Consider the following 27,050-nt stretch of genomic DNA (forward strand, 5'->3'; position numbering starts at 1 on the left):
AAGGGCAGCAGTAAAGGGCCGTGTAAGAACTGAGTGTGGAATGCTTTTTATTGAGGAGACGCAGCCGTGTGGGACGGGGTGTCTCCAGGCAGTGGGGGCAGGACAGCCCGTGGACGGAGGCCCTCCTTGGGGTCAGAGAGCAGAGGCAGCGTCTACAGCGCAGGGATACTGGGCCCAGAAAAGGGGCCCCCGTGACGGCTGTCATGACCACCCCCGACGTCAGGACTGAAGTCAGCAGTAGAGAGCTGTGGTGCTGGGAGGGACCAGGGACAGCACAGCCCAGCGGGAGTCCCGCGGCCTGGCCTGGAGCCTGACTTGACCATGCCAAAAGGAGGACAGGCAGTGAATTCCAGGGATGGGGCTTCTCTGGGGTGGACTCAGCATGACTGTGAGCTGTCAGCTGAACCCAGCATTCTGGTGGCTTCTCTGCCTCGGCCCAGATCCACGGGTGCTGGAAGAGCCGGTCTGGACTTGGCCTCCCCGTCTAGGGCAGCATCCCCGCAGCCCAGAATGAAAGTCGGCATGTATGGCCAGCATCAGGGCGTGCCAGCCTTTTCCCGATGAAACTACAGAGACAGGGGAGGTATAAGAAATTCTGGCTCAGAACTGGGGTACCCCCTGTCCCCCAACCAGGAGTCGGGACTGACCTTCCGCATGGCAGCAAAGGCAGGGCCAAAGGCAGCTTTGACCTCCACGCGGTCTCGGATCCAAGCGGGCAGCTTGGCCAGGATCGGGGGGCGGGCGTAGCGCTGGTCCAGGAGCACGATGCTGGCAAAGTCCCGCTGGTGCCTGATGGCCCTGCCTGGACAGGGGCAGAGGTAGCCTCTGTGACACCTGCCCCTCCAGCCCTCCTCCCACCACCCTCCAGCAGCGGTTGGGGCTCACCTATGGACTGGTTGACGGCCTTCATGCACAGGTTCTCCACTAGGGCCTTCCCAGCGGGGGCCTGGTCTGGGACTCTGGGCTGCAAGGGTATAGGTGATGTCACGGGGGAAGTCCGAGGACAGGGAACAGCCATGCAGCTCCCCCTCCCCCGGATCCCTGGAGACACTCACGAGGGTCCGGTCCAAGTAGGTCATCTTCTCTTGTAGCTCTGGGGACTTGATGTTGGGGTAGGGCATGCCCACCATCACCACACACCTGGAGGGGACACGCTCACGCCATCTTCCCTTTGCCCAGACCTGCCCACAAACTCCCCCTCCCCTCCTGAGCCTGCCACCTGCAGAGGGTGTGTAATGGGCCAGGAGACCCAGGCTAGGCCAGAGACTGAGTCCTGAAACCATCAGTCTATCCAGCTTGCACCTCCCCCAAAAGGGCCAAGGTCGAATCTGCTAAAACACCTCCCCCGCGGCTGACATCCTGCCCGTGGCATCAGACCGCAAACAGCCTGTGCCCAGCGAGTCCACACTTGCCTGCCGAGGTCGTCTGAGAAGTTGATCCCCTCACTCATCTTCCCTCCGACCACTGAGAGCAGCACGGCTCCAGTCACCATGCCTCCTGCCCGGCTGCAGCACTGTGGGAGACACCGGCCCAAGAGGTGCCAAGGCCACGGCTGGCAGCCACACGCACAACCCCCGCTGTTAAGTCCCCAGTGCCACACACACATCCCCAGCCCCATGACCCCTCACCTTGATGCACGTGGAATACTCCATCAGCACCTGCTCCACCTGGCCTGCTCTCTTGGGTTCCTGGAATATCTGCAGGTGGACAGAGAATACCACCCAGAACAGGGGCTTAGGGTGCTGGGTTGCAGCTCTCCTTTCAGCCTTGGGTCCTCCAGCGTGGACACTGGAGACCCTCCCAGATCAGGAATGGAGAAGGCCCCAGGCGGGGGATGCTGAGGTAGGGAACTAAGCTAAACACCCTGGCAGAAACAGTGAAAACCCAGGGCACACAGACAGGCACTGTCCTCCCCAGCAGGTGCCCGGGGGCCACTCACCTTCTTCCTGACAGCCAGGCGGGCCAACAGGCCACTCTTGTCCCAGTGGGCAAGGACCTGACGCTGGTATTCGTAGGAGGGGAAGAAGCAGACCACCCCTCCAGGGACCACGTTGCACAGGTTACACAGAATGCGGCCGGCCTCGTCCATCTAAGGCAGGCAGACCAGGGCCCATGGAGCAGCCACCACCCTCAGCGGCTGCCGAAGCAGGGACCTCCAGCCAAGGGGGGACCGCGGCATGATGATGGCATGGGAAGAGAACGGTGGCCAGGTGAGATGCCCTGCACACGGCTCACAGGGTGGAACATGCCAGCCTTTGCCAACATCCCAGTACCAGCATCCCACAAGGAAGCTCACTTAGGGTGCCACCACCAGGTCGTCCTTCCCCACCTCCCGGTGTCCCAATAGGCACCATTCAGTCTGACCCCCAGGCCTGTCACTAAAGAGCATCCAAGGGCTCGGGGCCACAGGAAGTGGGCTTCATCCTTCAGGGACGCTAGGGGTTTCAAGTTAGCTTATGTGAGGATGGGGAAAGCACACATACTTGATCAATGCCAGCTCTGGGGAGACCAGGTGCCCCACCAGTGCCCGCTCCTGCCCCAGCACAGCTGTGGAGAGGCCCACAGCTGGCACTGACCATCTGCGGCAGCTCCCTCTGCTGGTACGTGAACTCCAGCTGCTGGCCAGAGGGCCCGGCGCAGATGACCAGGGGCAGGATGTTGTCTGGAGGGATCACGTGACCTGGGGAGAGCCAGGGAGGGCTGAAGGGTGTAGGAGCAGCCAGGGCAGCGGGCGAATGATCTGGCCACAGCCTGTGTGCTCCACAGCCACTGGGCTTGCTGCCAGCGTGGGGATGGGTGCTGGGCCCCGCCCACTCCACACCCGGGTCCTCACCACAGGAAAACTCCACCACTCGCTCCGCTGGCACTCCGGCACATGCCAGCAGCTGCTCCCGGAAGTCAGACACCTGCAGGCCACAAGGTCAAAGAAGGGACTTGAGACGTGAGGGTGGTGGGGCGGAGATGGGCCTGGAGGCAGAAGTCCACAGGGAGATGAGAGGAAGGAGGGGGGAAGGTGCTGATCCAACATGTGGGCCATCTTGCTGAAAGCACACATAGGAGCAGCAGAGGGAACGGGGGCAAATGTAGCACCCGACTCCCAGCCTCAAGTGTGTGTCGCAGCCAGCGGGGTGGGATGGCCGAGCCCCTGCTCAGCACACATGTCACTGAGCCTGGGACAGAGTCCTGGCTCCGCCCTCCGTTCCAGGGTCCTGCCAGTACACACCAGGGAGAGGCAAGCCATGGCCCAAGAATCTGGGTCCCTGTTGCCCACAGGCCCCGGCTCCTGGCTCCTGGCTCTGGTCTAATCTGCTGTTGCAGGCCTTCTCAGGGAGTGAACCTGCACACACCGAGTCACCAGGGGGGATTTTAGAATTACACGCGGCCAGGCCTAGCAGAACTGAGAAAGTCCTGGGCCTTCAACTATCAGACTGGCAAACATTCCCACGTCTGGCCACTAGGTGGAGACACGGGCGTTCTGAGACTTCACTGGGGAGTAGGCCGATCTAACAGTTACCGCAGCCCATGAAAAATTGCTATTAGGAGAAAATCAGATTTTAATTTTACACCAAAATAAGATTGTCTTTCAATTCTATTCTCTGGCCTTTTAAAAATACTCTTCTGGGGCTGGGGGGACTCTTGGATATTTACTTGCTTTTCCAAAAAGAGTGCAAGTGCCGGGAAAACAGACCAGGAGCTAATCCATTCTGTTCCCTGCAAGTGACGGGCAGGAGAGCAAGGCATAGAAGGGAAGACTTCCCAGACACCTACCTTTCCTACAGCCTGACTTTGGAAAGTCTTACTTTGAAACACAGCTGAAGAGCAGACATCTTCCACCTGTCACTTCACTGAAACGCCCACAATAGCCAGGCTGGGCCAGGTCAAAGCCAAGAGGGGCCTGGAACCCCATCTGGTTTCAACAGGGGTGCCAGAGGCCCAAGTACTGGGCCAGCATCCCATGGGGAGCCTCAGCAGGACGCGGGGTGGGGAGCACAGCCCGGACTAAAGCCACGGGACTCTGACACGGGGCTGCGCATTCCAAGAAGTGACCCGACTGCTCCGCCATTCACCCAATTTACCTTTGGCACACACGGGTAGCAATTATAAACTACAATCCATAAGGGGAAAAAACCTCCTTGGGTCCAGCGTGGTGGCCTAGTGGCTTAAGACCTTGCCTTGCAAGTGCGGGATCCCATATGGGTGCCGGTTCTAATCTTGGCAGCCTCGCTTCCCATCCAGCTCCCTGCTTGTGGCCTGGGAAAGCAGTCGAGGACGGCCCAAAGCCTTGGAACCCTGCACCTGCATGGGAGACCCAGAGGAGCTCTGGCTCCTGGCTTCGGATTGGCTCAGCTCCAGCCATTTTAGCCAGTTGGGGAGTGAACCAGCGGATGGAAGATCTTCCTCTCCTCTCTCTCTCTCCTCCTCCTCTCTGTACATCTGCCTTTCCAATAAAATAAATCTTTAAAAAAAAAAAAAAGCAAACTCTGAAAGTCAACAAAAGGCTCAGCTGCCTATTAAGCACACAGGACAAAAAACAACAAACAAAAACCCTCATGACTGTACATCCTTAGTAGAATAAACCCCACAGGCAGCAGATGGAGGCAGCGATGCGCCCCCTGGAGGCCAGTGTTCAGAAGTTACCAGGGCGTGACAACTCTGAAACCAGGTTAGTGTATTCTAGGACTACAGCCTCCGAACCAGCAAGCCGGCTGCACGAGTGACCTGAGATCTGCATCTCTCCCACTGGGTCCAACTCTGCCTTCCACTTAAATGATTTAATGGACATGCTGAGCAAAAATCTACACAACCTGTCCACAGGAAAGGGGAAGGGAAGAACAAACGGCCTTGGCGCCGAGGCTGGCAGTGCCTGTCAGGCTGGGAGCCACTCAGTGCCGCCATGGTGCCAACTACAGCGGGAAAGCTAGACGCAGCCTGAATCCCGGCACAGGGCAGAGATGCAAAGCACTTCCACACAAGTAGGATACAGCACAGAGTACGGCAGGCGGCGGAGGCACAAACGCACCCTTGCCGACAGGTAAACCCACGTGGAGCAGCGAGCAGTCTTCCAGGGGAGCACCTGGGGTTCACAGCTGCCTCCTGCCGGAGCCAACACCTCAAGGTGTCAGACATGGCACAGGCAGTCGGGTGCCCACCGCCACCATGAGGGACCCCTCAACGAAGCTCCCTGCTCCTCCTGGCCTCTTACACATGAATGTACATATGTAAAAATTACACACAGAAAGGCGATTGTGACACACACCATAACGGGTTCTTGAGGACGGAATTAAGGTTAAATTTTTTCCCGCGTTTCTGCTCATCTCTTGCTTGCTACAATAAAAATATCTCCTGGGAGACGTGGGATCCCAGCTGCAGAAACGCTAAAGAGCTCAGGCGCCGCCATCCTGCACCTGCCCACTGGCCCAGACTGCCCCCTGGTGGACACTGCAGGGCCTGCCCAAGCTGACCAGGGGTGTGAAGAGGTGAGGCATCCACTCCCTGCCCAGCTCCCACCCCAGCACTGGACGCAGGAGGCTGGGACGCATGTCCTTACTGGCTGCATGGTGCCCCCGGCAATGACCACGGCCCGGCATTCCTTCACCACCTGGGCGAAGTGTGCAGCTGGATTCAGGAGCAAGAACTTGAGACAGCTCTGACTGAGGTTGCCTGATAAGAAAAGGCAGACCCGTGGGGAAGGGATGCCTGCTGGGCAAGGGGAACAGGTGTGAGGGCAGGCACCCTCATTCCCACAGGAAGGAGCGGAGGTTCAGAGGGCCAGGAGACGGGCCGCAGGCACAGCACAGGGGCAATGGCACCTGCTCTCAGCCGCGAGACCACAGGCCTCCCCTAGGAACACAGCCCGAGAAGACCCCTCTGCACCACGCCCACCCCAGGCTCCTCCTCATAATGGCTCCCTGGCCCAGGCGGCTCCTCGGCCGGAAGGGCGCCGGGCCAGGCAGACACCCGCTGGTCACCTTGGCGGCTCAGGATGACCCTGCCGTCCTGGTTGGCCGTGGTGAGGGCTGCCAGGAAGCCCTCGATGTGCATGAGTGGGGAAGCGAGCCGTGGCGCCGCAGCCGGGTCCTCATCAGGGGTGGCGGGAGCTGTGCAGGAGCTGAAGTCAGGGTCGCGTCCTCGCCTGGGGTCTGCTGCCCACTCCCGTGCCACCCTCTGGACTCACCCTCAGTCACCCCAGGCTGCAGGCTCTGCAGGAAGCTCTGGAAGCCAGCCAGCCTGCGCTGCTCCCGCGACGACGGGGGCACGGACGACGGGGGCACGGCCCCGTAGCGTTCCGTGAAACCGAAGAGCTGGGCCGGGAGGAAGGCTGATGAGGGCGGGCCACAGCAGGAGTGAGAAGCAGAGAGGGGACAGGATGGCCCAGCGGCACCGGCAAAGCAGGTCCAGCTCGGAAGGGAGACAGGGCCCCAGGGCGTCAACCAGAGAGCAGGGAGGGTCCCGGCAGCCCAGGCCCACGGAGGGCAGGTACCTTCCTGCTGACCATGCTCTTCTCGCAGTACCGCTGCACCTGCAAAGGCAGAGACGCCCGAGAATGAACAAGCTGCCCCCGAGGTCTTCACAAGCTCTTATTAACATTCAAATGTTTTCACTTTCTGTGAAAGTCAGCGTGCCAGAGGCCATGTTTTTCCACGCACTGGGTTATTTCCTGGAAGCCTGCGACAGCCAGGCCAGAGCCCGGAATCCAAGTCTTCCACACGACCACAGGGACCCAAGTCCATGGGCCTTCACCTGCTGCCTTCCAGGAAGTACGTTATAGGACGAGAACAGAGCCAGGACTTGAACCAGCTCGGGATGTGGGATGTGGGATGTGGGATGTGGACCTCTCGACCGACTCCAGACACCTGCCCAGTAGCCTCGCCCTCCCAGGGACACAGGGCACTTCACCGCCGCAGAGGAGCCAAATCCTCCCCGTGGCCAAGGGGGCTCCCATCTGGAGCCCTCCTCCTGCGCTGCCCCTCCACAGCCAGCACCTCCCACTGCAGGGGGCACTCCCCCAAGCTTCACAGACACAGCTGTTGCTGCACAAACACGCCCCTGGCTCTGGGAACTCCAGGGAAGCCAGAAATGGCGGGGTCCCCTGGGCTTTCCTCAGCATCTGAGTGAGGCCTCTAAGAGTAAGATTTTGCAGGGAAATTACAAAAGAAAAAGGTACAAGAGGGTGCCACATGGCGCTTGTTTGGGAACGGCTTAGCAGCTGCTGCTGTTACAACCGCTCAACACCAGCTCCGTCAGGAGGCAGACGGCAGCGGAGGGCAGGAAAGGCCCAGTTCAGCGTTCCCGTGGGCCACCAGGGCCAGGCGCCTGTTTGCATGAGGGACACAGGGAAAGCAGAGGAACCAAAGGTGACTGGATCTCCAGCCACCTGCCAGGGTTGATGGCGGCAGCGACAAGGGAAAGGTGTCAGGTCCTAAGGAAAGCCGGTGTGAAGCAAAGCAGAAAAACCAGGAAGGATGCTGGGTCCCGAGCAGAGAGGCTGCCTCCGCTGGCCACAGGGGGTCTCTGCGACTCAGGGTCCCCGGCTCGCAGACAGCACCAGGCCGGGACAACAGCCCCCGTTCTCAGAGGGGGCGCTAAGTGCCGGCGGCCAAGCAGGGCTGGGCTGGGCAAAAGTGGAACCCACAGCACAGGTGGTAAGGTGAGAACGGGTACCAGGGCAAAGCCCCACCCCAAAACAGCAGGAAGCGGGCCACGGCCATGTCATCCCCTCAGGAAAGACTATGCCAGCAGAAGCAAGGGCAGGGCAGAGTGGGGGCAGCCTGTAGGTGGGCCTACCCGCACGCACGGACCCCATAACCCTTGTTCTCACTGGCTTGTTGCTTTCTGAGTCAAGTAACTAGCTGTGAATGTGTTAAATCCTCAGATGTCAGGCTGTGTGGAGACTGAGGGCAGAGCCCCTATCACAAGGTGACATCACATGAGTGCCCCATCACAGGGTGACATCGGGGGAGGGTGTCGGCTGTCACATCCCACACTGCAGGGCCTGGGCTCAACGCCCAGCGCCAGCTCCCAACTGCAGCTTCCTGCTAACGCAGACCCTGGCTGGTAGGTGCTGCCACCGTGTGGGAGACCTTAGCTTCTTCTGGCTTCAGTCTTGGCCCGGTTCTGGCCACCTCAGATAACTGGGGAGTGAAGAAGCCAGCGGGGACCCCGGTCTGTCTCTCGCTCAGATGGGAGCCAACAGGTGGCACGCTCTACCTTGAACAGGTTGATGTTGTCTATCTGGCTCTGGAAGAGGAAGTCATTGATGGTCTTCAGCTCGGTCCCTGAAAGTGAACACGGGCCTTGGAGCTGCAGCCTCGCCCTGAAGCCAGAGCGAAGCTCACAGCGCCCCGGGCTGGCTCCCTTACCTGTCCGCGACAGGATCTGTGTGTTGGGGTTCTGCTTGATGTTCCCTGCAAAAAGGAATTCCAACAGGTCGGCGTGTAGGCCCCTGGCCCCATTTCCCCAGTCCTCTCCCGCCCCACATGGCGCTGTGAGCATGTGCAGCAGAGCAGGGCTTTCTGCTTTGCAGGGCGACGGCGCTTCGAGAACCCACTCACTGGGACAGCAAGAGGTCTCAGGACACCCCACATGGCACCTGAGACCCACCTCCTCCTGGAGCGGGGGCAGGCCCAGAAAGGCCGCCCCACCCTCTGCAGGGCAGGGGAGGACGCAGAAGGTACGGGAGAGGGGGAGGCAGATGTACGTTGCCCTTGGCAACAGGGAAAGTCGTGATCCAACAGCGACAGGGGGGAAGACAGAAGCCACGTACACCAATAGGAGAGAAGATCCTGCCAGAACACTCTCCCTGTAGGCTTGGGGGCCTCAAATGACACAGCAAGAGGCGGGCGACAGGGCAGGCCAGCAGGGAACGCGGGGCAGCCTGCGCCCTGGAGCCGGGGACTCCACCCCACAGGCCAGGCCAGGCAGGGCACACACGTGGCTCACTGCTGCATTTGTCCTGAGGATTGTGGCCTTCGCGGCCCTCCCAGTGGGAGCTAGGCAGGCTGTCCCTGTGTAAGGGACACCAGGAAGTACCCCCAGCAGCACAGGAAATGCAACCCAGCTGTATCCTAAGCTTATCACACCAACGCTGCCTAGAGAGTAGGGTCAGGCAGGAGAAAAACGTGAGCCAGTAAACAGATCCTCTTAGAGGCCAGGCGGCTCAGGAAACAAGGAGCCTCTAAATCGCCAGCCAAGACCACGCTCAATGAAGGACACATCAGCCTGGCGGCCAGCCCAGCAGTGGTGTCCTCTTACCCCCCAGCACTGTCACAAACTTCTCCAACAGATACAGGATCTGCTTGATGTACATCAGGTTCTTGGCCTTCAGACGCTTCCTATGCAGAGAGCAAGAGACATGGAGACCAGTGCCCGCGGCTCCTCCCGTCCCCAACCAGTGACATGGAGACCAGTGCCCGCGGCTCCTCCCGTCCCCAACCAGTGACATGGAGACCAGTGCCCGCGGCTCCTCCCGTCCCCAACCAGTGACATGGAGACCAGTGCCCGCGGCTCCTCCCGTCCCCAACCCGTGACATGGAGACCAGTGCCCGCGGCTCCTCCCATCCCCAACCAGTGACATGGAGACCAGTGCCCGCGGCTCCTCCCATCCCCAACAAGGGTCCAGCCCAACCCCTGTGCAGGTCTCTCCACCCGCCAGGAAGGGCCTCTAATCCTCTCAGAGAAAGCAGGCTAGCCACGGCCCAGCGCCCTCAGTCGGTCATTCTAGGCCAGGCATCCTAGGCCATGTGGGGTAGCCCCACAAGGAACCGAGGACATGGGCCAACACTGTGACCCCCGGGGCCTCCTCTCAGCAGATATGGTCAGGGGGGAGGCACGGGGGCCAAAGGGGACACCCCCCACCACCTGCAGGAGCAGGGCCTCACCCGTATCGTTCCATGTACTGCAGCAGCTGCGAATGGGCCTGGCAGAGCTGGGGAAGAGAGCCGAGGACGGAGTGAAGGTGGGCCAGGCGCTGGGCGAGCAGGCGGGGTGGCAGGTTCAGAAGGCGCCCGCCCAGGAGTTAGACGGGAAGCAGGAGGAGGCAGGGCACACCCCAGAGGAAGGGGGTTTCTTGTGTTTCAAGGTTTGTTTATTGCTGTAGAGTTAGAGAGGGACAGAGAGAGGGAGAGAAGAACGGAAAGGAAAAGAGACCCTCCATCCACTGCTTTACTCCTCAAGTGGTGACAACAGCCAGATCTGGGCCAGACCGAGGCCAGGAGCCTGAGCTTCATGCAGCTCTCCCTAGAGAGTGGAAGGGGCCCATGTACACGCACCGTCCCCTGCTGCCTTCCCAGGCACATAAGCAGGAAGTTGCACTGGAAGCCGAGCAGCCCGGACAGCAACCAGCACCCCGATAGAGAACACCTCACAAGCCACTTTCGGATGTGCCCCAGTAGCAGCCTCGAGGACCGGGCTTTAGCGGCCTGAGGCTGGCAACAGCAGGGTGTGCCCCTGGGTCCCCTTAGAGGCAGGGAAAAGCAAGTGGCTGGGTCCCCAGGGACAGGATCTGCCTGCTAGTAGCTTGTGCTTGCTGGGAAAGACAAGGAGGCTGGTTTGAGGTAGCCATACACCCTGGCCCAAGGTCACCCAGCATTGGTCACCCAGCATTGGTGGTGTCGTGCGGCTGTCAGTCAGAACCCAGTGGTCAGATATGGGCTCCAGGTGTTAGGTGCGTGGCACAGAACACTGAGAACTCAGAGATCTCACACACTCCCTCCAATCTCAGCAACCCACCTACCACAGGCGGACCCCCTGCTTGGTCCCATAGAACCACTGGAAACACCTGGAACCAACTGGAGGGGCAGGGGAAGAGCGAGGGAACAGGGTGCTAAGGTGGCGCTCAGTCCCCCGAGTTCCAGGATCTGCTGAAAGGCCAGGCCATGGCTGTGACCCCCGCGACCCCTGCAGCCGTGCAGGGCAGCCACCTTTGGGCCCCGCTCGCCACCAGGCCCACCTGGGAACCGCTGACCTCGGTGCTGTAGAGGCTGGTGATGGTGTCGATCAGGTTGTGCGCCTCGTCGATGATCACGACCTGGCCCTGCAGGTGGATGCCGGCGGCCTGCCGGGTGGCCGCGTGCAGCAGCATCTGGTAGGGCAGCACGACCAGCTTGGCCGGGGACGGAACACCACGTGAGCCGCGCGACGTTCACAGCTCTCACCTCACCCCTGCCTGCCTGTCCTGCCCAAGTTCCTGGGCGTTTGTTTTGGTTTGTTTTTTTTTTTCCTTAAAAAAAATGCTTTTTTAATTGGAAAGGCAGCTATACAAAGAAGCAGACTTTCTGTCCGCTGATTCACTTCCCAAGTAGCCGCAATGGCTGGAGCTGTGACAATCCGAAGCCAGGAGCAAGATGCCTCCTCTGAGTCTCCCACACGGGTGCAGGGCCGTCCTCAACTGCTTGCCCAGGCTGTGAACAGGGAGCTGGATGGGAACTGGGGCCACCAGAATTAGAACTGGTGTCTATCTGGGATCCCTGCGCATTCAAAGCAAGGACTTTAGCCACTAGTCTACTGTGCTGGGCCCAGCTTAACTTTTTCTTAAGATATATTACACGTAAAAGGCACAGTTGGACAGGGAAGGAAACAGACAGATCTCCATCTCCTGGTCCACTCCCTAGATGGCCACAATGGCCAGAAATGAGCTGATCCAAAGTCAGGAGCCTGGAACTCGGCTTGGGTCTCTCACCTGGACAGCCATCTTTGGCTCCTTTCCCAAGTGCCTTAAGCAAAGAGTTGGGCTGGAAGTAGAACAGCTGAGACACGAACCAGAGCCCACACAGAATACAGGACGAGCCTTCATCCACTGGCACAAACTGTCGCATTTGCTGCCTGGGCAATGTGGACATACAACCAAGGAAAAAGCCACACACTGGGCCTGCAGCAACTGGTCTCTTTTACCCACAACGTCAGATACATGAAACACTTGACGCTGAGCTGGGAGTGGATCTCTGAACCTTGAGATGCTCCATTGCACACCTGGGTTCAAGTCCCGGCTCCGGCTGTGACTGTACCTTCATGCTCCAGCTCCCGGCAGCCCCGGGACCACCAAGGGATCAGCCTGTGACCCCACGTCCTAGAAGGGAATGGCCATGTGCCACGACCACGCACAGTGCAATAGCCCCCTTCACCTAGGAACCAGCAGGTGACAGAGCAAGTCCACGGGCTCCTGCCACTCCTGTGAGAGCAGTGGATTAAGATCTTGGCTCCTGGGACTCTGAACCCCCATGGGAGACCTGGAAGAGGCTACCGGCTTCAGATCAGTTCAGCTCTGGCTATTATAGCCATTTGGGGATTAACCAGTGAATGGAAGATCTTTCTCTATCTGTCCCTCTCTCTATAAAACTGCCTTTTCAGTAAAAACAAATCTTCAAATAATAAGACACAGCAGCTCAAGAAGACAGACTTCCATTTTGCAGGTGGATCCGAGTCACAAGTCACTCTAAAAAGCCGTCAGGCACCTCTCAGTGCACACCCTGCCGCCGCTCGCCCCTGGCGCCCAGCTGCTGTCGCCACTCTTAGCAGCCCGGGGCTACTGAGGGCTCCGACCTTGCGTCCTAGCAGGGAATGGCCATGTGCCATGACCACGCACAGTGCAGTGGCAGCCTACGGGAAGGAGGCCGCTTGCTGTGCCGCAGCAGGGGCCTCACCTGGGCAGCGGGGATGGCGAAGCGGCTCCCGTAGTAGGGGCAGGCCCGGGCCTCCTTGCCCAGGCTCAGAAGCTGCTCGATGTCCTTGACCTCCAGCAGGACCTCATCCCGCAGCAGCTGCAGCTGCTCGTAGTTGTAGAAGGGGCAGGCGGCCCGGCTCTCCCGCCGCCTTCTCTTTGGCTGCCCTTTCTCGGCTTTGCTCTTCTCTGGAGGTAGGAGGAGACAGGGAGGGTGGCAACTGGCTAAGGGGCCACAGGACGGTCAGGGATGCCGAGTCCCCCCGAGACCCCCACCTCACCCCGGGGAGGGGTCTGCAGAACCCTCCCACGCACTGCTCCCCAGGCCCTCGCCCTGACACCCCGCCTTAGCCAGCCTCTGGGCCAGGCATTCGGGCTAGACACTGACCACAGAATGGGGAAGAACGGGGCTGTCCTTACAGGAGCCTGAGCCCACGCTGCCAGTGGCCCCATGTGATTTTTTCATTGGCACAGAGAGCACGCCTCCCCACTGGTTCACACCCCAGACGCCCCATCCTCCACACACACAGCTGGGGCTGGGACAGGATGGAAGGTGGGGCTCAGATATCCCATCGCCTGAAGCATCACCACTGCCTCCTAGAGTCAAGGTGGGCAATAATCCCACACACTCCAACATGGAATGTGAGTGTCTTAAACCACCAGGGCTGGCATCATGGTTCAATAGGCTAATCTTCCACCTGCAAGTGCCAGCATCCCATGTGAGTGCTGGTTCTAGTCCCAGATGCTCCACTTCCACTCCAGCTCCCTGCTTGTGGTCTGGCAAAGCACAGGAAGATGTCCCAAGTCCTCTCCATGTGTGGAAGACCCAGAAGAAGCTCCTGGATTCAGATTGGTTCAGTTGTGGCCACTGTGGCCATTTGGGGAGTGAACCAACAGATAGACTATCTCTGTCTCTCCTTCTCTGTAAATCTGCCTTTAAATAAAAATAAATGAAGTCTTTGGACCACCAGACTGAACACTCACCCTGTTATTTTTACTTAAGACCACCCAGTTTTACCTCCCGTGTCCCCGAGCGGCCTAGAGGTTGCCCTGTCACCCCAGCAGCCCCACCAGCAGGCTCTCCAAGCAACTACCATGCTTGCTTCGTTGCATCTCCACACAGCGGTCATTGATGAGTTGCACGGAACCCAGCTTCCTCACATCCTCGTTCACACACAGGCTCTGTGGATTAGGACCGAGGGGCAGAGCAGTGGGGCTGGCTCAGCGACCCTCGGCAGGCCGCCTGGCCCTGCCCAGCCCCCTCCTGCCCTTCCCAGGCCGGGGGGTGCAGAGGGGAAGGGCAGAGAAGGTACTGACGAGACCCGAGGCCTTCTTCCGTCTCGGTGGGGCGTACCTGCCGCGAGCCGAGGGCCACAAGCCGCGTGTCCTTGCCAAAGGGGCTCTTCTGCACTTCCCGCACAAACTGGGCCAGCTGCGAGTGCGTGCGGCTGCAGTAATAGATCTGCACAAGGGGAAACACCGAGGGGTAGGGGAACTTCCAACATGGGCGTACCCGCACACCCGGGCAGGCCGCAGTGTGCCCCAGGAAGCCACGGGGACAGGAAGTGCAGCCACAACACGCACAAACCGGAAGCGAGATAACCACACCCCACATCCTGAGATGGGGGACCACGGACTTCCCCAGTCACCCCACATCCAGCAGCTCGAGGGAAAGCCCACAGGTGGGACCTCTAACCCAGCTGCCCGAGGGGCCTGGGCAGTGGGGGACCTGTTTCTGAGACTGGCTGGATCCCTACGTTCCTGGCAGTCAGGGCTGGCCAGGCTGAAGCCAGGAGCCAGCACCTCCAGGCAGGCTTCCCACGTGGACAGCAGGGGTCCTGCAGGAGCCACCATCACTGCCTCCCACGGGCCGCACTGGCAGGGAGCTGGACGCCCACCCACTAGGCAACAATGCTTAACTTAGCCAAGATCCCTGGGGGAGAGGGGAGGGTTGAGGCTCGCCAGCTTACTTTTCTTCACTTCTTAGAAGTTGGGAAAAACACAAAAGCAGAGGGGAAACAGCTCCTTTTCAACCAAAACTGAACATCCTCAATGAGCAGAACCAGGCCTCCCCCTACTGGAGGGGCACAGGGACTACAGGCACCTCCAGGCACTCCACACAGAGGAAGGGAGGGCACAGGCCACGACAGGGACACAGGCTGGGGCTTCAGTCAGAAACCACGCCAGCCCCTGGCCCAGAATGCCTGCCCCTCCATGCTGTGGGCAACAGGCCAGGCTGGCTCCTTGAGGGGCTAGGGGGTCCCCAGGGACACTTCTCAGCTGGCAGTCAGGGAGCAGCTGGTGCGCCCCTGGTGAAGCCAGGCGGGCACACAGACTCAGGGACATGGCCGCTCACCTTAGTCCTGTGTTCTTCCTCCAAAGCGTCCTCATCCTCACCCACCCTACAGGAGGAGGGGACCAATCAGAGCACAGCCTTCCCCCAGGAAACGCGGGCCAAGTGGGAAAACGGCCCCTGAGCCTCTGCAAGGTGCCCGAGACAGGCCCCGGATAGCACACGGGGTCCTTGCCACAGAAGCCAAGGGAACCGAGGGGACAGGCTACCGAGACACCGCCGCCCCAGTGCTGAGGCCTCCTCAGAGACACCCCTGGCAAACTCCAGCCAACACCTGCCTCGGTGCTTGGACCTGGGACACAGAGACGCACGGGAGAACAGAGCAAGGGGCAAGGTGCGCCAACCCCACGTGCAAAGCCAGCAGCTCGACAGCCAACTCTGGCAGGGGCTGCAGGCTTCCCTGCTCTCCTGGTCCTGAAGAGACCTGGCTTTTTGCCACCTCAGGGTCTCTGGATGCTCCCCCACCTCTCGCTTCACCAACACCTGTTCCTGGGAGATGCCAGCATCAACATGGCTTCCCCTAGTCTCCAATGGGAGACCCACTGCCCTGCCACAGCCCCTTGGAGCCGTGCACCTGTTCTAGGAAACAAGTCTCACTCTAGGTCGCCTTGTCCTGGTCTATCTCCCCCAGCAGGCTGCCAGTCCTCTGCCCAAGCCAGCAGCTGACAGCAGCAGGAACTCCACACGCACATCCTGAGTAAAGCCACAGCTGGCAGAACACAAGGCGCCACCGTCCCTCGGGACTGGCAACCCTCTTCGCTTCCCAGGGCCGCACTCTGCCCCTGCCAGCAAAGGACCAGGAGGCTGTCAGCACGGGGAGATGGTAGGATGGTCAGGCCCACGCCAACCGGCCTCAAGTTCAACCAAAGGCACAAGCCGAAGCTCCTGAGAAAACATGTTTCCCCAGCTTGGGGATCAGGGCCACCCCAGAGAGCAGGCTTGGGAGGGCCGAGGGAAATGAAAGAGGGTACTAAGGGGGCTCTCTCTGAGGGCGCTCTCTTTGAGGGCACTCTCTCTGAGGGCTCTCTCTCTAAGGGCGCTCTCTCTAAGGGTGCTCTCTCTAAGGGCTCTCTCTCTAAGGGCGCTCTCTCTGGGGAGGTGCTGCGAGTGACGCTCCCACAGCAGTCACCTACACCAGGCAAGAAACACCTAGCCACGGTGTGTGTCCCGACTGAAAACCCGAGACCTAAAGCCACAGCCTGGTCAGGCTCAAGCCCAGCTCCTCCACTCCTGCCCTCATGGCTTTCGGCAGCATCTCCCCCATCAGGCCACTGCGCCACCTGCAGCTGCACACCTGGTGTTCACATGCACACCAGGCCAGCAGCCAGGAGGCCCCAGCCAGGAGGGCCTGGAGAGGTAAGGGGCAGGAGGAGGCTACGTCCTCCCGCACACCTTAGGCTGGAGCCGCGGGGCCTCACCTGCTCACGGGTCTCGTCTCCTCATCGCTCTCGTACTCGGCAAGGACCAGCTCCTCCTCCCCGGCCTCCAGCTGCTCCAGTGGCTCCGCGCCCGCACCTGCCACCGCCAGCATTTCCCTGCTGAGGCGCAGGAGGCTCTGGGTCTCCTCTTCCTCCTGTCTCTGCAGGGACATGGAAGAGGAGGAGGGGAAGCCGAGAGAAAGGAAAGCTCAGTTGCCGCACCGCCATCCTGAGGGTGACGGGAGCGGGCAGGGGGAGACAGCCACAGGTGCCCAGGCCTGGCAGCCAGGCTGTCATGACCACACCTCAGCTCCTCACGGTGCCCAGTGACTGGGCATGGGTGGGGGATGGATGGGAAGACCCCAGATACAAGCAAACGGCAGGACTCAACCCCCACCCCGTGTGGGACAGCACTCACCAGGCGCTGGGCTGCAGCCCTGAGCTGCCCGTTGTGTCGAATCTGCTGCAGCCGCTCCTCCCGCTTCTTCCTCCTGACATGCTCCTCCTAAGGGTGAAGCGGCACCGAGGAAATGCCCAGGGGAGCCCCCCACCAGCCCCTTCTTCAGGAGCCGTGCTCTGCCAGGCGTTCCCTCACACCTGGTCATGCTCAAGGTCAGGACAGCAAGCTCTCACAGGACCCTCAGCCCCGCAGAACTCACCCGCCCCCAACTTCCTCCTCAATGGAGCTGGCAGGCAGGGAGCAGGGCTGCCAACCTCAACGCTTAGGTTCTTTGCCCAGACGAGTGTTAAATGGGAACTGCCAGGCCCTTGCCAGTAGAAGGCCTGGTGACACAGCAGGGAGCCACCATGTAGGCTGCTCCACTTCCGATCTATCTCCACGCTGATAACACCTGGGAGAGCAACGCCAGATGGCTCAAGTGCGGCAGCCACCTGCCACTCATCTGAGAGAACCGGAAGTAGCTCTGGACGCCTGGCTTTGGTGTGCCCAGCCTCGGCTAGAGCGACCATTTAGGGAGTGACCCAGCAGATGAAGATCTCCCTCCTTTTCTGCGTGTCCGTCTCTGTTCACTATGCCTTTCAAATAAGTAAATGTTTAAGCGGGCGGAGGAAGTAGAGATCTCGGAGACACTGCCCCTCATGGAAGGATGCAGGACGTGTCCCCTCTAGCCCTGACCCTGATCTTGGCTGGTGCTGTTTCCACTCTAGATCCCATGGTCTGAAACACATCTCACCTTCAGTCGGTCCAACAAGTCCCTTTCTTCCTTCTTCTGCACAAACTGCGTGACCCAGTCTGGCTCCCCTGCAGGCCGTGAGCCATCGGGAGCTGGGGGTGGGGCCCCCGTGCCGCACGAGGCTGCGGACTCAGCTTCCAGCAGACGCGCCTCTTCCTGGCGCTTCTTCTCTTCAAAGTCCCGGAGCCAGGAGAGGGCCCCACAAATAAGACTCAAGGACTTGCCCTACAGGAAGAAGCCCCAGTTCAAGGGCAGAGGGTAAAGAACAGAGTTTCCCAAATGCCTTCTCCCCATCGAAGAAGTCCAGCTTGAAAGAGCAGACGCCGGGGAGGGGCATGATGGCTCAACTCACAAACCCTCTCTCTGGAAAGCTCGGGGATCACATGTGGGCACAGATCCGTGTCCCGACTGCTCCACTTCCCATCCAGCTCCCTGCTGATGGTCTGGGAAGGCAGCAGAGGATGGTTCAAGCCCTTGGGAACCTGCACCTGTGTGGGAGACTCAAGAAGCTCCTAACTCCTGCTGTTGGATCAGCTCACCTCCAGCTATCGTGGCCACTTGGGGAGTGAACCAGTGGATGGAAGATCTTTCTGTCTCTCCTCTCTATAATCTACCTTTCCAATAAAAAAATAAAACAATAAATCTAAAAAAAGAAAGAAAGAAAGAAAAAGAAACAGCAGAGGCAGCTCCAAGACTAGCCCAGGGAGGCGGGGACTCGGAACCAGAATTGAACACAGGAAGCTGGCACTGAGGCATAGCAGGTAGAGTCGCCACTTGCAGTGCCAGCGCCCTGTGTGACACCTGTCGCTGTCCCACCTACTGCACTTCCTCTCCAGCTCCCTGCTAATGCATCACCTGGGGAAACAGCAGCAGATGGCCCAAGCGCTTGGGCTCCTGTCACTCATGTGGGAGACCCAAAAGACTCAAAAGGAGTTCCAGGCTCGAGCCTGGCCCAGCAGCCACTGCCGCCATTTGGGAAGTGAAGCAGCTGACGGAAAATCTCTCTCCCTCTCAGAGTGCCAGAGCTTTCTGGGAAACAGTGAATAGCGGGGGGAAGAGTGTGTCTGTGTGTCTGTGTATTCTGAGCACAGGAGACAGAACAACCTGTTCCAGCTTCAGGCTCCAAGCCAGGCCACCAGGCGACATCCTGAATCCCCAGGCCAGCCCCATGACCTCAGCTGGCCTCTCTCTACGTCCACTCCACACACAGGAACAGGAACAGGAATGACCACAGTGGAACGATCCTCAGAGTTACAGCCATCAGGGAGCCAGTTAATACAGGGATTAACACCAACGCCCAAGACAGAAGGCTGCCTGCTACACAATGAGCCACAGGAGCTGGCTGTATTTCTGCTATTGTTAAAAATCCACTGGGGCTGGTACAATGACTCAACTGGCTAATCCTCTGCCCAAAAGCACTGGTATCCCATAGGGGCGCCAGTTCCAGTCCCAGCTGTTCCAACTTCCCATCCAGTTCCCTGCTGTAGTCTGGTAAAGCAGTCAAGGACAGCCAAAAGCCTTGGGACCCTGCACCCACAAGAAAGACCCAGAAGAAGCTCCTGGCTCCCAGCTTCAGATCAGTTCAGCTCTGGCCATTGTAGTCATTTGGAGGAGTTCAGGCAATAAAAAATCTTTTTGTCTCTCTGTCTCTCCTCCTCTCTGTATATCTGACTTTGTAATAAAAATAAATAAATCTTTAAAAAAAAAATTCCACCCTGATTTTTTTTTCAGCCCCCAGGGCCTGTGTTCCAACTGTGTAGATCAAGTCACTGTTGCTCAGAAAGATTAACTAAGACTCCTCTGTCCAAACTGTGAACACAGCTACAGGAGCGAAAGCCAGCAAGTCCGCCCCGAGCTGCCACAACCCCTGTCCCTCAGCGCTCATCCTCACCGTGCCCGTGGGACTCTCAAAGATGCCGATCTTGCCAGCCTCCAACACCTTATAGAGCTCTGCCATGAAGTCCTTCTGGATGGGATAGGGCGTGAAGGGGAACGGAAAGTGGACGCCACCACCGCCGTCGACTGCCTGGGTGTCATTGCCTGTGGTCCTTGGGGAGAAGCAGGGGTAGGACAGGTCTCTCCAAAGCCAGGAGGAAACGATCCCCCACACTCGTGGCACGGTTTCTCCTTGGGCTGCAACCGGCTTGCTCCGTCCTTGGCATACCCACATGCAACCACGCCAGGATGGCAAGAGTCGACACGTGACAAAGGGTTATCAGGCGCCCGCCGCCAGGAAAGCCCTCACCCATGTTCCCCCCACCCCCTGCCCACATACCTCTCCATGTCTCTCCCAGAGATGGACAGCGTCCCTCTCAGGACTGGTGTCCCCAGGAGGTCAGTCCCGTGGCTTGCGAGGACTCCAGCAGCGCCGAGTCCCCACGCCGTGCACTGTGGCACTCATGGGGCCCGGCCCTCCACCTCGCGTGGCCTGGAAGACCTGCCGACGCACAGCACACAGAAGCTGAACTCCTGTGGATGGAACAAATCAACATCAACAAACCAACAAATCCATCGCCCTGTATTTCACCATCTTGGGTCTACCCATTAGTTCACTGTAGCCTCCAAGGGCAACCGTGGTGGAGGAGGACTACAGAGGAGGACATTCAGTACCGACCGAGAGGTCGGTCACAGACAAACCATTCAAGCATAAAGGACGGGCACACAATGAACTCCCAGCACCCACCGGTGGGCCACAGCAGCGCAGGCCCTCGCACTGAAAAGTGTCTAATTAAGACCAGGAGGCTGCTGGCTGCTGATGCTTAAAGAAACTAAATACCTACTCAAAGTCACGGCTAGGAAGTGGAAAACCAGGGATTCAATACCTGGGTCAGCAAGGCTTGGCGGGAGCCAGGTTCATGAGGTTGCGAGAGCAAAAGTGCGGGTGGGGAGGGTCCTTCAAGGACCACCAGGGGAAACCAACAGAGGCCACCAACCAGGGTGTGGCTTCTTGCAGACACCAGAGGAGGGATAGCTCAGCCCTGCAGATGGCGCCAGGAGCGCCCCCCAACTACACAAACCCTGGCCATCCACCTCCCCCCACTCTCCTACCCATCACCACCATCACACAGCCAGGTGAGGCTGTTACTCAGTTTCCCCGACCCCTCCCCTCACTGCCTTTCAGCTCCTGCAGCCAAGTGTTCTTAGTTATAGGAATCAAGCATCTCCACCAGTCAGGTCCACATGGGGGCCACGCAGCCAGCGGTCCCGTCAGCACGGACCCTGCACTTGCTATAACCCCTTGTCTGATGAGTTCTCACGACTTAAGATCCAGCTCACCAACTCGGAAAAACATCTCCCTCTATGAGGCTATGCACGCCTCACCGAAGAGAGACAAAGAGAGATTCCATCTGCTGGTTCACTACCCAAAAGGTGGCACTGGCCAGGGCTGGGCCAGGTGTAAGTCAGAGCTTCCTCCAAGTCTCCCATGCGGGTGCAAGGAACCCCAGCACTTAGGGCCATCCTCTACTGCCACCCCAGGCACATTAGCTGGGAGTTGGATTAGAAGCGAAGTAGTTGGGGAGTGGAGGGGGCGGTGAGGCAGCCTAGTGGCTAAATCCTCGCCTTGCATCCTCCAGGTACAGGTTCGTGTCCCAGCTGCTCCACTTCCCATTCAGCTCCCTGCTTGTGGCCTGGGAAAGCAGCCTTGGGATTCTGCACCCACATGGGAGACCCGGAGGAAGCTCTTGGCTCTTGGCTCTGGATCAGTTCAGCTCCAGTCATTGCAGCCATATGAGGAGTAAATCAGAAGGAAGATGTTTTTCTCCGTCTCTCCTTCTCCTTGTAGATCTGCCTTTCCAATAAAAATAAATGTTTTCTAAAAAGTGAAGTAGCTTGGGGCCCGGCAGCGTGGCCTAGCGGCTAAGGTCCTCGCCTTGAAAGCCACGGGATCCCATATGGGCGCCGGTTCTAATCCCGGCAGCTCCACTTCCCATCCAGCTCCCTGCTTGTGGCCTGGGAAAGCAGTTGAGGACGGCCCAATGCATTGGGACCCTGCACCCGTGTGGGAGACCCGGAAGAGGTTCCTGGTTCCCGGCTTCGGATCGGCGTGCACCGACCATTGCGGCTCACTTGGGGAGTGAACCATCGGACGGAAGATCTTCCTCTCTGTCTCTCCTCCTCTCTGTATATCTGACTTTGTAATAAAATAAATAAATCTTTAAAAAAAAAAAAAGTGAAGTAGCTTGGACTTGACCTGGCATCTATATGGGATGCCAGTGCAGCAGGCAGCGGCTTAACCCTCTAAGGCCCTCTCCACCTTCCCAATAACCCTGTGCTTGCTAACACTGAGTACCTCTTAAATACTTTTCCTCCCCCAGAGGAACACAAGCTACCCAAGAGGAGAAGCCCTGAACCCATCCCCCAGCTTCGAAACAGGTGCGTGAGCAGTTCTTCCAGTAGAACGGTGAGGCATGAGTGAACCGCCAGCCACAGGCCAGTTTTCAGCTCTCTACTAGGCTGGACAGCGGCAGATCCTAACTCAAACGGCTAGTCCCAGCCAGTTTAAACTGGTATCCTACAAGCAGACAAGTATCCCATGCGGCCAGTCTTTGTAGTAGCTCTAGCTTGTCCTGAAGAAACACATGGGAGGAGAGTGGGGGAGGGAAGAGGCAGAGGGGAAGGGGCTTACCCAAGGTCACTCAGCAAGCGAACCAGGACCCCAGCTCTATCTGCCTCACCCCACCCACACCCCACCCCACACACCAATCCCGGGGGGCTTTCTGCCTCTGGGATCCACAACTCCAGGAAGGAAGCCCTGGCTACCACTTTTCCAAAGACAACCTGAGCCAAGCCAAGGCCATTATTACTTTGCTTCCTTGTAGCTGGAAAATGGGGCTTTGTTATCCTGAGGCAGGAAAGGGGGACAGTGTGAAATGGGCTCTGGCAACACCTGAGAACAGTGTGACTCTGTGGGCTGGGAGACGTTGGGGGGAGGGGTATCCTCAACAGGACTCCTCGCCTCTAGAACCAACAAAAAATAAACTCCTAGGCCTGGCGTGGTAGCCTAGTGGCTAAAGTCCTCGCCTTGCACACACCAGGAACCCGTAAAGGGTGCCAGTTCGTGTCCCAGCTGCTCACTTCCCGTCCAGCTCCCTGCTTGTGGCCTGGGAAAGCAGTCATGGATGGCCCGAAGCCTTGGGAGCCTGCACCTGCGTGGGAGACCTGGAAGAGGCTCCTGGCTCCTGGCTCCTGGCTTTGGATCGGCTCAACGCCAGCCTCTGTGGTCACTTGCTTGGAGAGTGAACCAGAGGATGGAAGATCTTCCTCTCTGTCTCTCCTTTTCTCTGTAAATCTGCGTTTCCAGTAAAAAAAAAAAAAAATCTTTAAAAAATAATAAATAAACTCCTAAGACCCAAACACTTCGGCAAACCCCACCGTCCCGCAGCCCTGCCATTAACCCAGATCCCAGCGGAGCTCCACCTGGGGACGAGATGGCGCTGGGCCAGGAAAGCAAACGCCCTAGCCTTTGCTGAGCGCTGCCCGGCTCCTGCCTCCATCTTCAGTGACCTCACCCCGGCGAAGGAGAGCTCAAACGCGCCCCTGCGACCCTCTGGACTGGACCCTACCCACCGAACGCCTAACCGCATGGCTTATGGGAGCCTGGCTACACTTAAGTCACCACCTTTAAGCCTCAGATTCTCAGCTGCAAAACGCCGAGGACAGGGCACACGACTCCACTTCAGACGAGCGCTCGGCGAAACAAGCCGTTCCAGACTGAAGACGCAGCCTCCCGTCCAGCAGCCTCCCGTCCAGCCGCCTCCCGAGCCATCAACGCAGCCCGGCCCTCGCCTGGGCTTCTCCCGCCCATCACACCCATGCCCCGCCCCTCATAGGGGTTTTTCCCCGCCCATCACACCCATGTCCCGCCCCTCATAGGGGTGTTCCCCGCCCATCACACCCATGCCCCGCCCCTCGCATGGGGTTCCCCAACCCATCACGCCCATGCCCCGCCCCTCCGGCTGCCCAGCCGTTTCCCGCCACAGGTGCGCCCCTCCCCTTGGCACAAGCACACATGGACAGGGACCCTGGAGCCCGCGGTTTCTCCTCGGGCACCACACAGCCCGCACTCACCCTCTAGAACTGCAGCACCGCCTCGCCGCAAGCCACGCCAACCGGGACACAGGGAGGGAGATTCAAATCCTAGCGCGCCCGGAGGTTAAAGCCGGCCGGCGGCGGAACTGGCGGCCCTGGCCACGCCCCCCGCTGCTGCGCGTGCGCCTTTCGGGGTCCGCGGGACTAGGGGCGGGCGTGGGCTTGCGCGCCCTGGGGCCATTGCGCCTGCGCGGCGAGCCTCGGCGGCCTGGTTGCCTGAGGGGCCGTGGGGCTCTCCACTCGTGCTGGGTTCCCCCGCGCACAACGTGAGCTCCCGGCCCGGTGTCCTGCAGCCCTCGGTCAGACACTGCAGCCAGGCTGTCGGTGTGCGGACCTGGGCGGCCGACCGCCCCGGCCCAGCTCGCCCCAGCAGGGACCGCAGACGAGGGGAGGCGCCCTGGAGAGTCCACCCGCTCCGCGCGAGGACACGGAGCGGACACGCATCACCTCCGCGGGCGTGGCGTTCCCTGTGTGCCCTGAGCTGTAGCTAGGCGGTCGTCAGTTCAGGAGACGCTGGCGAGGAGCCCGCCCTGCCAGTGCCTGCGGAATGTGTGGGACCGCTAGGCAGGACTGGCCAGCAGCTGCCGGCATTTTGGGGGAAGCTGTAGGGCGCAGGTCAGTGTTAGCCGTGTGAAAGCTTGGAGGAAGAGAGGGTAAAAAGGGGTCGGTTTGTTGCTTTGTTTTGTTTTTTTCAGAATCTTACTCAAACACCGCCACAGCAGCTTGGAGAGAAGAAACCTGAAGTCCATACGTAGCTTTTTTCTTTTTTTCATAATATGCCGGGGTTTTGTTTGTTTTGTTTTGTTTTAGGAAGGGTATTTAAGGTAAGCGTGAGGGGAGGGACAGAGCTCTCCTGTCTGCTGGCTCACTCAGAAGTTTTATCTGGCTCTGCCACGTGGTTACAGCAGCCCAAGGACTTAGGCAATTTCCAGAACTCTCGCAGACCATTAGCAGAGAGCTGGATGGGGATTCCATATGGGGTTGGGCCCTGCACATAGTGGCTTAATGTACTGTGCCACAGCACCAGCTCCAGGATAGACCTCTGTGAGCTTTTGGAAGTTCAGATTCTCCAGGATATCAGATGATGACCCACAGAGACCCTGAAAGGGCCTTCAAAGACTTGGTTTTACCTTTAAAATTCATGTAACTTTTATTCTACCCAGTGCGGTAGCCTAGCAGCTAAAGTCCTCACCTTGTATGTGCTAGGATCCCATATGGGCGCTGGTTCTAATCCCGGCAGCCCCACTTCCCATCTGGCTGCCTGCCTGAGACTTGCCTGGGAAAGCAGTCAAGAACAGCCCAGAGCCTTGGGACCCTGCACCCACATTGGAGACCTGGAAGAAGCTCCTGGCTCCTGGCTTCAGATCGGCTCAGCTCCGGCCATTGCGGCTGCTTGGGGAGTGAATCATCAGATGGAAGATCTTCCTCTCCTTCTCTGTACATCTGACTTTCCAATAAAAATAAATAAATCTTATAAAATCTTTAAAAATAATAAATGTTTGAAATGATTCCGGTAAATTGACACACCTGCAGAAGATAAACTAGGTTTTCCCCTGTTGCTTCCAATCTTTCCCCTCTGCTGTCCCCACACTCCTAAGTAAGAATCCTCCGCTTACATAAGCACCAGGGCGGATATGAACGTTGAGATAGGAGATACAAAAGTTGGAGGGGCTGCTTCTATTTATTTTATTTTTATTTTCCAAAGACTCTATTGTCTTTGGAAAGGCAGCTTTAAGAGAGAAGGAGAGAGAAACAGATGTTCCATCTGCTGGTTCACTCCCCAGATGGCTGATCTGAACCGTGCAGCCAGGAGCTTCTTCCGGGTTCTCCCACGCGGGTGCAGGGTCCCAGGGCTGTGGGCCATCCTCCGCTGCTTTCCCAGGCCACAGGCAGGGAGCTGGATTAAAAGTGGAGCAGCCAGGACATGAACCAGAACGCCATATGGGATGTCAGCCCTTACACATGGAGGGTTAGCCAGTTGAGCCATCATGCCTGGGGGGGCGGGCTCTGTTTTTAGAACCAGCTAGCTAGCTAAATTTAGGTTTCAGATAAGCAGCTTGCAGGCACTGAAAGGTTTTTGAAGTGTGGAGTGAATTGCAAAAGCAGCGTCTTGGGAATAGGAAGCTCAAAAAACGGCGTGTGGATGGTTTGGCAGGAACAGGGGGCCACAAGCAAACAAGGTGGATTATGCAATAAACCCAAGAAGCCAAAAAGACCTCGGCTCCCAAGAGCAGCAAGAGGAATGGCGAGCGTCCGAGGCCCCTAGCACCTGACCATAAACCCTGGTGGTATAGCTGCCCTCAGCGCACTCCCATGCAGCAGGCTTGTATTTAGCTGCGCTCCTCGCCTTGGCCTGGGTTTTGTCTCAAAGGGGGAAAAAAAAAACTCAGAGGTTTATGTCTTCCTTATTAAACAGCCTTAGATGTTACCAGTCATGGAGTCTTAAGCTCCAAGTTGGGAAGGAGATCCTTCTGTAACATGCAGGGTAGCATTTTGTACCCCTGCACGGTGACAGCTGTTTCATCGCAGGAGCCCTCGCCCCTGGCCTGTGCTGCCGCTCCGCTCAGAGCTGAGCCCTGTGCGCTCTGCAGTTGTCGCCCAGGAGCTGCCTGGGAAACTTCTGTCCTCATGACTTGTTGCTAATTGTAAGCACATGCTCTGGTGAAGTCACACGGCCTGATTCAGAGTCCCACTCCGCTATTAACCAGCTGGGGACCTTCAGCTCCGCGGGCCCGATTCCTCACCGAGTGGAGGTAGTGAAAGGAACTGTAGGGATTCCTGTGAGCTAAAATTACAAGACCCTGGACACATGACGGGCCTAGGACCCTGAGCACATGAAGGGCCTGGGACCCTGGGTAGACGAATGGCCTGAGACCCTGGGCCCATGAAAGGCCTGAGCGGTGACTGGGATGTTAAAGGGGGTTAGTCAGTTTAGGTGTCTCTATTTTCAATGTAAGCTTCCTTAGGTCTTCTGTGAGTAGCAGCTGTGACACACATCAACTAATAAAAACTTGGCTATGAATGACTCAAACTGAGCTGTAGATCTTCACAGAGCAGCAAAAATAATGAGACCTTTGGACCTGGCGCAGTAGCCTAGTGACTAAAGTCCTTGGACTTGCATATGCTGGGATCCCACATGGGTACCGGTCCTAATCGCATTGGCACAGTTCCCATCCAGCTCCCTGCCTGTGGCCTAGGAAAGCAGTAGAGGACAACCCAAGGCCTTGGGACCCAGAAGAGGCTCCGGGCTTCTGGCTTCAGATCAGCTCAGCTCCAACAGTTGCAGCTGCTTGGGGAGTGAACCAGTAGATGGAAGATCTTTCTCTCTGTCTCTCCTCCTC

General features: G+C 58.5%; 1 protein-coding gene across 1 annotated transcript; it reads right to left on the reverse strand.

Annotated features, from left to right (window-relative positions):
• Window positions 1–23: 23 nt before the first annotated feature.
• DDX11 (DEAD/H-box helicase 11) lies at window positions 24–19,944 on the reverse strand. Its single transcript, XM_058655974.1, has 27 exons — window positions 19,895–19,944; window positions 19,511–19,667; window positions 17,620–17,844; window positions 16,845–16,931; window positions 16,427–16,587; window positions 15,012–15,057; window positions 14,010–14,117; window positions 13,747–13,837; window positions 12,639–12,844; window positions 10,949–11,101; window positions 9,879–9,925; window positions 9,253–9,332; window positions 8,361–8,405; window positions 8,209–8,276; window positions 6,482–6,520; window positions 6,176–6,302; window positions 5,970–6,098; window positions 5,549–5,661; window positions 2,834–2,906; window positions 2,577–2,680; window positions 1,940–2,089; window positions 1,629–1,697; window positions 1,413–1,513; window positions 1,056–1,140; window positions 886–964; window positions 648–802; window positions 24–566 (listed from the first exon to the last, which is right to left on the reverse strand). The coding sequence occupies exons 1-27, from the start codon at window positions 19,900–19,902 to the stop codon at window positions 537–539; spliced, it is 2,736 nt and encodes a 911-aa protein (XP_058511957.1). The 5' UTR covers window positions 19,903–19,944; the 3' UTR covers window positions 24–536.
• Window positions 19,945–27,050: the final 7,106 nt, after the last annotated feature.

This window comes from Ochotona princeps, chromosome 27, assembly GCF_030435755.1.
Source record: "Ochotona princeps isolate mOchPri1 chromosome 27, mOchPri1.hap1, whole genome shotgun sequence".
Taxonomy (NCBI): Eukaryota; Metazoa; Chordata; class Mammalia; order Lagomorpha; family Ochotonidae; genus Ochotona; species Ochotona princeps.